Source organism: Panulirus ornatus, chromosome 63 (assembly GCF_036320965.1).
Source record: "Panulirus ornatus isolate Po-2019 chromosome 63, ASM3632096v1, whole genome shotgun sequence".
NCBI classification, from domain to species: domain Eukaryota; kingdom Metazoa; phylum Arthropoda; class Malacostraca; order Decapoda; family Palinuridae; genus Panulirus; species Panulirus ornatus.
Window position 1 is genome coordinate 24774729 of NC_092286.1, and position 12148 is coordinate 24786876.

Consider the following 12148-nt stretch of genomic DNA (forward strand, 5'->3'; position numbering starts at 1 on the left):
CAATGTTATTTGGCTTAAGATGTTGATATTAAATCATGGATATATGTACTATTATAATCTCAGTGAAAGTTGATGCCAATTTCAGGTTAATCCCCGGGATGCATTACCACATCAAATTTGTGGGCCATGTGTGGCTAAGTTAGATGAGGTGGTTGATTTTATGGATACCAGCCTGGCCACACAGAATAAGTTAAAGAGTCAGTTGAAAGGTATGTACCTAATCTCTTAAGTTCTGCGATTTATCAGTGTGCTTTTTTGCATTTCATTAACCCTTTAATCTTTCAATAAATTTTTTTGTCTATTCCACTAGGACTTATGTTTTCTTATTTTTTATTCATTCTTTTATTATAATGATCGCTGTTTCCTGTGTCAGCAAGGTAGTGTCAGGAAACAGACGAAAAATAGCCCATCCATTCATATACACACATATATATATATACATAAACACCCATATATGCACATATACTTACCTATACATATCAGCATATACATACATATACACATCAACATATAAATGTACAGACATATACATATGGACATATTCATACTTGCTTGCCTTCATCCATTCCTGTCACTACCCCACTCCACAGGAAACAGACTAAAAGGGCCACATTCATTCACATTTAGTCTCTAGCTGTCATGTGTACTGCACCAAAACCACAGTTACCTATCCACATCCAGGTCCCACAGACCATCCCAAGGTTCACCCCATATGCTTCACATGCCCTGGTTCAGTCCATTGACATCAAATCGACCCCTGGTATACCAAATCGTTCCAGTTCACTGTATTCCTTGCATACCTCTCACCTTCCTGTATGTTCAGGCTCCAATTGCTAAAAACAGACGAAAGAAATGGCCCAACCCACCCCCATACACATGTATATACATACACGTCCACACACGCAAATATACATACCTATACATCTCAATGTACACATATATATACACACACAGACACATACATATATACCCATGCACACAATTCACACTGTCTGCCTTTATTCATTCCCAGCGCCACCCCGCCACACATGGAATACCATCCCCCTCCCCCCTCATGTGTGCGAGGTAGCGCTAGGAAAAGACAACAAAGGCCCCATTCGTTCACACTCAGTCTCTAGCTGTCATGCAATAATGCCCGAAACCACAGCTCCGTTTCCACATCCAGGCCCCACATAACTTTCCATGGTTTACCCCAGACGCTTCACATGCTCTGATTCAATCCACTGACAGCACGTCAACCCCGGTATACCACATCGATCCAATTCACTCTATTCCTTGCCCACCTTTCACCCTCCTGCATGTTCAGGCCCCGATCACTCAAAATCTTTTTCACTCCATCTTTCCACCTCCAATTTGGTCTCCCACTTCTCCTCGTTCCCTCCACCTCCGACACATATATCCTCTCGGTCAATCTTTCCTCACTCATTCTCTCCATTTGCCCAAACCATTTCAAAACACCCTCTTCTGCTCTCTCAACCACGCTCTTTTTATTTCCACACATCTCTCTTACCCTTACATTACTTACTCGATCAAACCACCTCACACCACACATTGTCCTCAAACATCTCATTTCCAGCACATCCACCCTCCTGTGCACAACTCTATCCATAGCCCATGCCTCGCAACCATACAACATTGTTGGAACCATTATTCCTTCAAACATACCCATTTTTGCTTTCTACGGTTCCATCCACTGCCAAATCCACTCACAGATATCTAAAACACTTTACTTCCTCCAGTTTTTCTCCATTCAAACTTACCTCCCAGTTGACTTGTCCCTCACCCCTACTGTACCTAGTAAACTTGCTCTTATTCACATTTACTCCCGGCTTTCTTCTTTCACACACTTTACCAAACTCAGTCACCAGCTTCTGCAGTTTCTCACATGAATCAGCCACCAGTGCTGTATCATCAGCGAACAACAACTGACTCACTTCCCAAGCTCTCTCATCCACAACAGAATGCATACTTGCCCCTCTTTCCAAAACTCTTGCATTCACCTTCCTAACAACCCCATCCATAAACAAATTGAACAACCATAGAGACATCACGCACCCCTGCTGCACACCAACATTCACTGAGAACCAATCACTTTCCTCTCTTTCTACACATACACATGCCTTACATCCTCGATAAAAACTTTTCACTGCTTCTAACAACTTGCCTCCCACACCGTATATTCTTAATACCTTCCACAGAGCATCTCTATCAACTCTATCATGTGCCTTCTCCAGAGCCATAAATGCTACATACAAATCCATTTGCTTTTCTAAGTATTTCTCACATACATTCTTCAAAGCAAACACCTGATCCACACATCCTCTACCACTTCTGAAACCACACTGCTCTTCCCCAATCTTATGCTCTGTACATGCCTTCACCCTCTCAATCAATACCCTCCCATATAATTTCCCAGGAATACTCAACAAAGTTATACCTCTGTAATTTGAGCACTCACCTTTATCTCCTTTGCCTTTGTACAATGGCACTATGCAAGCATTCCACCAATCCTCAGGCACCTCACCATGAGACATACATACATTAAATAACCTTACCAGAAAGTCAACAATACAGTCACCCCCTTTTATAATAAATTCCACTGCAATACCATCCAAACCCGCTGCCTTGCCGGCTTTCATCTTTTGCAAAGCTTTTACTACCTCTTCTCTGTTTTCTAAATCATTCTCCCTAATCCTCTCACTCTGCACACCACCTCAACCAAAACATCCTATATCTGCCACTCTTATCTTCAAACACATTCAACAAACCTGCAAAAATCGTCCAAATGCCTCTCTCTTCTCTTTCACTAATAATCTTACTTCTTCATCCCACCACTCACTACCCTTTCTAATCTGCCCACCTCCCGTGTTTCTCATGCCACAAGCATCTTTTGCACAAGCCATCACTGCTTCCCTAAATACATCCCATTCCTCCCCCACTCCCCTTACGTCTTTTATTCTCACTTTTTTCCATTCTGTTCTCGGTCTCTCCTTGTACTTCCTCACACAAGTCTCCTTCCCAATCTCACTTACTCTCACCACTCTCTTCACCCCAACATTCTCTCTTCTTTTCTGAAAACCTCTACAAATCTTCACCTTTGCCTCCACAAGATAATGATCAGACATCCCTCCAGTTGCACCTCTCAGTACATTAACATCCAAAAGTCTCTCTTTCGCATGCCTATCAATTAACACATAATCCAGTAATGCTCTTCGGCCATCTCTCCTACTTACATACGTATACTTATGTATGTCTCTCTTTTTAAACCAGGTATTCCCAATCACCAGTCCTTTTTCAGCACATAAATCTACAAGCTCTTCACCATTTCCATTTACAACACTGAACACCCCATGTACACCAATTATTCCCTCAACTGCCACATTACTCACCTTTGCATTCAAATCACCCATCACTATAACCCGGTCTCGTGCATCAAAACTACTAACACACTCACTCAGCTGCTCCCAAAAGACTTGCCTCTCATGATCTTTCTTCTCATGCCCTGGTGCATATGCACAAATAATCACCCATCTCTCTCCATCCACTTTCAGTTTTACCCATATCAGTCTAGAGTTTACTTTCTTACACTCTATCACATACTCCCACCACTCCTGTTTCAGGAGTAGTGATACTCCTTCCCATGCTCTTGTCCTCTCACTAACCCCTGACTTTACTCCCAAGACTTATACCTCTGTAATTCAGTCATTCACTTTTGTTCCCTTTACCTTTATATACAGTGATAGTACTATACAGGTATTACCAATCATCATACACCTTACTTTGGGCCAAACAAATTTAGAAAATCCTGACTTACCAGTCCACAACAATGTCACCCCCTTTCATGAGAAATTCAAATGCAGTCCCACTCACTCCAGCACCTTTGCCACTATTCATCTTATTCAGGGCTTTTATCACCTCATCCCTTTTTATCCTGATGTTCACCATAACTCGCTTACTTAGCTTCTCATCCCAAACACCCCACATCCACCACCCTGTCATTGATAACGTTAAATTCCTTCAAAATACTCATTCCATCTCCTCTTTACCCCATACTTGCTTCTTACCACTTCCCCATTACCTCTCCTCAATGATGGCCCCATATGTTGTCTATTTTCTTCACACATTCACCTCCTTTCAAAAAAATTCTTGTTTTCTCTAAATTTGCTAGTACTCTCACCTCAAATTTTATATGCCCTGTTTTGCAGGCTACAAATCATCTTCTTGGCCTCCTGCTGTTTTCTTTAGTGCCAGTCACACACACTTCTTCCCTTCATGCAAAGACTTCTTTTATATCTTGCACTATCAACCCAATATCCTCATCCCTTCACTCATTACCCTTTTTCATACCCCCACATCCCAACCTCTGTATGCCTTACATATCACCCACACGTGTAAGCAATGTTTCCCAAAATAGCCTCTACTCCAAATCCACTCTAACAGTTTTGTAACTTTCACCTTGCCCCACTCTTTACCCAAAAGCTTTTGGCATGCCTGTACTTTAGTCACTTTTCCAAGCTCACTTTCAAAGCCCCTTTCCCACCCGTATCATTTCCTCTATCCACAACAAACTTTCTTACTTGTTTCCAACAGGAAGTGGTCAGATATCTTACCAGCTGCCCCTCTTAATGCGTTTACATCCACCAGTCTCTCCTTTGCGTGCCTGTCAGTTAGTTCATAATTCAATAATGCCCATTGACCACAACCCATCTCAGCATTGTATACTTATGTATGTGCCTCTTTAAATGCTAGGTATTCCCAGTTACCAATCCATTTTCAGCACACAAATTGACAAGCTGTTTGCCATTTTCATTTCACTGCTTTGTCCTGAATTTGATAAGGGCAGGATGCTCAGGACAAAAGTATGTTTATGCCATAAGTTCAAATCCTAATTGCGACATTAGGTCCACAGTCAACCCAGCTATTCAACTTCCCCTAGGAGTTGGTCAATAAAATGGGTACCTCGCTTAGGTTAGGGTATATGTATATACACAGCATTAATGGGATTGCCATGATTAGAGCGTTCACTTGTCCATACCTTCTCAGCGAACATATAAAAAGGTAAATTTACTTGAAAGCACCTGTTTCTAGGTCATATACCCTAGTTGAAAAAACAGCAAGGCATCATTTACCAATCTGAAAAAGGGCAAGGCATCCTTTGCAATCTGAAAAAGGGCAAGGCATCATTTGCAGTCTGAAAAAGGGTAAGGTATCACGTAGGGCTGACTTGTATTTATACTTCCCAAAAAATAACTTTAACAGCCATATCACCCACTCTTGTATTAAAATTTTCTGCCAGTAATACTCAGTCCTTTGCATAAAAGTTGCTGAAGTATTCTCTCGTCTCTTTCCAAAAGACTTGCCTCTCTTCCTCATTCATTTCACTATCTGGTGTATGAGCACTGACAATCACCCACCCACTTTTCATGGTCTACTTACTTGCTCATTCTTCCACATCAGTCCAGAACTTACCTCCTACTCCTTTAGCATTCTCCCACAACTCATTTAACAAAAGTTACACCCCTTCCTTTTCCTCTTGCCCTCAAACTAACCCCCAAATTTACCCCTCAGACATTCCCAAACCATTTTTCCTTCTTACTCTTGAGCTTAGTTTTACTAAGAGCCAGAACATCCAAGTTCCTCTCCCCATGCAAAATACCAATGCCTTCCTTCTTCTCATCTTGTTGACACTGACAGATATTCAGACACCTCAGCCTGAGCCTTTGAGAAGCCTTCCTTGCCTGGCTCCTGTTCAGGTTAATAGCAAACTTGAGAATATTTGGAAATATCTTATACATGAGTGTACTAAGAATATTAGGATTGCCACCATGAAAGGGTTAATTCAACATCCCAGTAGAAATTGGTCACCATATTTGCCTGTTTTTTAATCTTGAATTCTTGTGTTGCTATTGAGGTGTGTTGCACCATATCAGAGGAGGTTTATCCATAACAACTTGACCCCAGTTATCATCCTTAATTCATGGATTCTTTTAGGGACACCTTTCCAGGGCAACCACAGATTTTGCACATTGCTTTATTTTTCAGTTTCATGTTTATTCAGTTTACTCATAGTCCACCTTAGCAGGACAGGAGCTGTGTAATCTGTGCTGTAATACAATGCTTCTTACTTATGCAGTAAATATTCTTTTGAGTATGACTATAAATACGCAATTCCTGTTCCAACCATTCACATTTAAAAACTCTAGTCTGCATATGCACCCTACAATATAGTCGTTGAATGAGTCTTCAGACCTAATGCCTGTAACAGATATACCCAGGTACATGTACTTATAACATTTAACTTGCTCAAGCCTTTCACCATTCACCATTGCAAGACTGTTCTGCAATAAGATATTTCTCTTAGTTTCTGTTTTTGCAAGAATGTTGTGCAAAAAGACATTTCTCTTAGTTTCTGTTTCAAAATTATTTTTATCTTTTTACTTACAGAAAGTTCATCTGACAGCAGTGTTCGGATAAATGAGGATCATCTCTATGAGCTCATCCAGGATGTTAAAGTTGAACTAGAAGAAACAGATTCTCAGTTTGTTGATGACTGCAATGATGAGGATTATGGTTTGTATAAAGATATTTGCTGTTCTTATGCTTTATGATATATGAATAATATATCACTTACGACAGTATGCTCTTGATCTACACACTGTATATGTCTAGTACACCACAATAGATTGGGAATGGAATTTTATGAAGAGACAGAAATATTTACCAATAGTGAAACCAGTCATGTTACAATAATCAAATCTTGACTTAAATAGTACAATATTTTTCCGGTAAGAAAGTACTATCTTTCCATTTTGGTTTACCCCATGAACAATTAGAGAATCTTCATGATTCCCAGGGGTTAGATGCTTTTAGACCACTACCTTTCAGTGAGGTGAATATTTCCTTAACCATTCATTTAGCAGTAACAACTCCAATATGCTTTAGGCTCCCTCTTCTCTGGTCAGCATTCATCACCGAACAATGGTGTCATCATCCTGTTAGGTGTCAGTCAGGCCATATCAAGTGAACACCTTATAATTATCTGGAAAGCCAAGCCTGCCATATACACCCAGCCGTGTCGTTGTCAAACACCCATCCAGCTGGGGCCATGTACAGTTTTGAAAAAATGAAATTGTCCATCCCATATTTTCAAAAGTGTTGTATAACTAAGGTTTATTGTGGCTACCAATGTATGACTAAGGTTTATTGTGGCTACCAGCATATGACATTCTTAGGTGAAATCATTGTACATTTGGTCTCTGAGACTATTGTTTCTAATGGTGTGAGCATCATCACCCTGCCTTGGTGTGCCTCAGGCTATTTTTAGGGAAGAATATTCTTTCTTCCCTTTTCCTGTCTGCTATTTCATTCTGGGAATTTCTCTTGTGGATACTGTATTCCTTCCACCTGTGCTTCAAGATGGTTGGCTCTTACCATTCTAAGGTGGAAAAAGCCAGAATTCTCACCTAGAAGCAAAGAAATGTTGGTACATGTAAGATTTCTAGATCCTCAGAAAGTATGATCAGGCAGCTATTTCTTGCAACACCTCATCAGTGCCTCACTTTATTCACATCAAGACCCTATGGGCCCAAAGCATGGACCTAGAATCCTTCAGGAACCTTGCCAGTACCATGCCCAGACATCTGGTAATCAGAGCCAAAGGATAGATGACAAAGTACTAAAATGAAAGGGTGATCTCACCTTTGAAAATATTTGGGTGGTGCAGACAAAGTTTTTTGGGGACACTGCACTAGTAGAGGTATTTTGAACACCTTAGGAAGCTATTCAAGAATATTTAGCATATGGTTATCCTATATGAAGTAATGGCAGATAGTCTTGGCCTGCTGATAGTGCTGGAGTACAACTTAACTACCAACCAGGTTTATTACTTAGGATAAATATTCTTCCAAGAGGAAGTAAATCCCTACAAGGCACATACCTCACGAGGTGGATGAGAAGTCCCAGCTCCTTCAGGAGCTGTGAACCAATTTGATACCAACAGGTCTTGCTAGCTAAGCATTATAACCCCTTATATGAGAACTCCAAAGAAGCCTCAAAATTAGACTGGCCTTTCTGGTGATGACTAAAGCATGAAAATAATTACATAGTTAAGCACTTAATAGGAGCATCAGGGTAGACAAAGATTAATTTTTACAACTTAAGAGGAAGAGAAATATAGATGTTCTTGAACCGACAGAAAGCAAACTAAATAGTAGAGAATCTGGTAAAAATTAAGAGATAATTATGCTGTGATGTACCTCTGATTACATACGAGGAGATCTTGTCAAAAGGCAAAGCTAGTGTGTGGCACTCACTGTAGGAAAATATGGAGTTACAGAAAGAGTTACAAAGGATGAGTTGTTTGAAGTACATGTTGTTGTTATGTATGGGAAGAAGAGATTTTATGTTTGTGGACCTAAAGCCAGCTACCCATGTGTGGGTGAGGCAGAGAGGCCAAAGGAGTGACTCTTGAAATGCTGACTGTTTTGTGCAAAGAGTCACTAATCGTCTCAGTACACAGTTGGATAATACCAGTGCTATACCTCCCTGGTTGGTGGCTGCTTAACACCTAGTTCCTACCAAATGATGGAGTTGAAAGAGGAAATGCAAAGTATGTTGTAGCAATAATAGCACCAATGTTCTTGTGAAAATAAAAACTGAAGCTGATGAATGAAAGAATCATGAGGATTACTGTCCAGTTATTGAATACTTCATATTTTCTTGGTCTGCATTCCTCAACAGGGTTTTGCAATCCAGGTTAAAGAACAATTTTTTGAGGAATTGGAAAACGAAGTGGAAATACCTCCTAATAATGAGAGGTAGAGTTGCTAATGATAGATGACATGTAGAAAACATCCTTGGATCCTTATGGGAACCAACAAAAAATGAAGAAGGTGAAAGACGATAAACTGATATATGAGGAACAACATACTTATTATGAATAGCCTTTTTGATCAAGAGAATCATAGATTTATATTGTACAGATAGTACAAGCACACTGGTCAGTTACCTTTCCTATACAGTTTCCTATACAGTTACTTCTCAGAAAATGAAAGGATTATCTTCCTGGTAATCTGTCTTTTTAATGGAATGTCATTTTATGAGTAACTGAAAACCATGTTATAAGAAGAGTTACTTTCCAGACCAAATGTTTCCCGAAAACTATATCATGATGTAAATTAGACTCTGATTCAGAACTATTACCATTTCATTGGTAAATCTGATGATATTAAAAGATGCTTAAAGAGAATGTTGATAATGAGGGATTAAGGTGGAGTGATGGAGCGGTAAGGGGGTTACAGTGAACTGTCAAGCCTTCCAAAGTTTATCCATATCAGTATGTTTCAATTGTTTTTTTATGTATTTGGCCATTATTTCACTTATTTTAATGTTTCACGTGAGGAAGATCTTAATCTTACTTACTAATATGGCGCATTAAACTCCTACCCACACTCTCCAGGCAAGCACAAGTTCCTCTCTCCTGTCAGTTCTCTGAACATCAACGATCACGACAAACACCGTTTCAACACATCCCGAGACCCTTCATGCCCATGATGCAGCAATAATAAAGAAGACACTAAGCACTTGCTACTGAATAGCCCTGCACTCTCTGCACATGCATGCCCACACATCACAGCACCTTATCTCTTTATCTCCTGTGTCCTGACTGATGGACATTGCCAGCTTCCTGAATGCAGGAGCTTCACAAGGATAGAAGGGACTGCTAGGGCAGGAAATAAGTGCTAGAATTGTTTAGACTTATGAAGAGAGTGAATGAGAGGTGAGGTTGACAAAAAGGATACATGTGTCGAAAGTGGGTAGGATGAGGAGAAGGGAGAAACCAACTCGGTGCTAGAAGGGTGGAATGAAAGATTTTATGTGCCTAGGGCATGAAATGCAGGACAGTGAAAGGCATGCACGAGATAGAGAGAACTGGAAGGATGTGTCATACATGGGACAACATACTCTCAGTGCACTAAATAAGGGCATATGAAGCAGCTGGGAGAAATCACAGAAAGGTCTGTGGGGCCTACTTGTGGATAAGAAGCTATGGTTTTCAAGCATTACATGACAGCTAAAGGATGTGAGTGAATGAGGCCTTTTTTCATCTATTTCTGGCACTACCCTGCTAATGTGGGAAAAGGCAAACAAGTATAAAAGAAAGATATATATATATATATATATATATATTTATTGATCTGTCTATTTTTTTATTACACTTGATCGCCATTTCCCACATCAGCAAGGTAGTGCCAGGAAACAGATGAAGAATGGCCTATCCATTCATATACATATATATATATACATAAATGCCCATACATGCACATATATATACATATACATATCGACATATACATACATACAGATACACAGACATATACATATATACACATGTACATATTCATACTTGCTTGCCTTCATCCATTTCTGGCACTACCCCATCCCACAGGAAACAGCATCACTACCTCCTGCTTCAGCGAGGTAGTGCCAGGAAAACAGACAAAAAGGGCCACATTCTTTCACACTCAGTCTCTAGCTGTTATGTGTAATACACCAGAACCACACCTCCCTTTTCACATCTAGGCCCCACAGACCTTTCCATGGTTTATCCCAGACGTTTCACATGCACATCGACCCCGGTATACCACATTGTTCCAATTCACTCTATTCCTTCCATGCCTCTCACTCGCCTGTATGTTCAGGCCCCGATTGCCCAAATTTTCTTTCACTTCATCCTTCCAGTGAGCTTGGAAAGGACACTTGTGTGAGAAAGTACCAGGGGACATTGAGTGTAGAATAGCAAAAGGTGAGAGCAAATGATGCGAGGGGATTGGGTGAGGAATGGGATGTAGATGTATTTAGGGAAGCAGTGATAGCTTGCACAAAAGATGCATGTGATAGATTAGAAAGGGTAGAGACTGGTGGAATGAAGAAGTAAAGGTGTTTGTGAAAGAGAAAGAGAAGTGTTCGATGATACTTACAAGGAAGGAATGTAAATGATTGGGAGATGTATAAAAGAAAATGGTAGGAGGTCAAGAGGAAGGTGCATTGGTTGTAAAAGAGGGCAAATGAGAGTTGGGGTGAGAGGGTATCATTTAACTTTAGGGACAATAAAAAGATGTTTGGAAGGAGGTAAATAACATGTGTAAGAGAAGAGAACAAATGGGAATATTGGTGAAGGGAGCAAGTGGGGGAAGTAATAACAGGTAGTTATGAAGTGAGAAAGAGATGGAGTGAGTATTTTGAAGGTTTGTTGAATGTGTTTGATAACAGATTGAAGGATGTAAGGTGTTTTGGTTAGGATGGTGTGCAGAGTGAGAGGTTCGGGGAGAATGGTTTGGTTAAGAGAGAAGAGGTAGTGACAGCTTTGCAGAAGATGAAACCCAGCAAGGTGGTGGGTTTGGATGGTATTGCAGTAGAATTTATTAAGAAAGTGGGTGACTGTGTTGTTGATTAGTTGGTAAGGATATTCAGTCTTTGTATGGATCATGGTGAAGTGCCTAAGGATTGGCAGAATGCATGTATAGTGCTATTGTACAAAGACAAAGGGGATAAAGGTGAGTGTTCAAACTACAGAGGCATAAGTGTGTTGAGTATTCTTGGAAAATTGCATGGGAGGGTATTGATTGAGAGGGTGAAGGCATACAAAGCATCAGATTGGTGAGTGGGGAGTGCAGTGTGGTTTCAGTAGTGGTAGAGAAAGTGTAGATCAGGTTTTTGCTTTGAAGAATGTGTGTGAGAAATACTTAGAGAAACAGATGGATTTGTATGTGGCATTTATGGATCTGGAGAAGGCATAAGACAGGGTGGATAGAGATGCTTTGTGGAAGATATGAAGAGTATATGGTGTGGGAGGTAAGCTGCTAGAAGCAATGAGAAGTTTTTATCAAGGGTGTAAGGCTTGTGTATTAGTAGGAAGAGTGGAGAGTGATTGGTTCCCAGGAAAGTCGGTCTCGGGCAGGGGTGTGTGATGTTGCCATGGTTGTTTAATTTGTCTATGGATGAGGTGGTTAGGGAGGTGAATGCTAGAATTTTGGAGATAGGGGTGAGTATGCAGTCTGTTGGGGATGAAAGGGCCTGGGAAGTGAGTCAGTTGTTCTTCACCAATGATATAGCACTGGTGGCTGATGTTGGTGAGAACCTGCAGAAG

The 12148-nt window shown here is 40.5% G+C and overlaps 1 protein-coding gene across 2 annotated transcripts in view; it reads left to right on the forward strand.

Moving 5' to 3' along the window:
- Positions 1-12148, forward strand: part of LOC139746062 (uncharacterized) — an 80540-nt gene that overhangs the window by 5116 nt on the left and 63276 nt on the right. For both annotated transcript variants that reach the window (XM_071656900.1, XM_071656899.1), the window contains exons 2-3: positions 86-209; positions 6445-6570. In XM_071656900.1, the coding sequence (XP_071513001.1) occupies positions 86-209; positions 6445-6570 (250 nt within the window). The remainder of the gene's footprint in view (positions 1-85; positions 210-6444; positions 6571-12148) is intronic.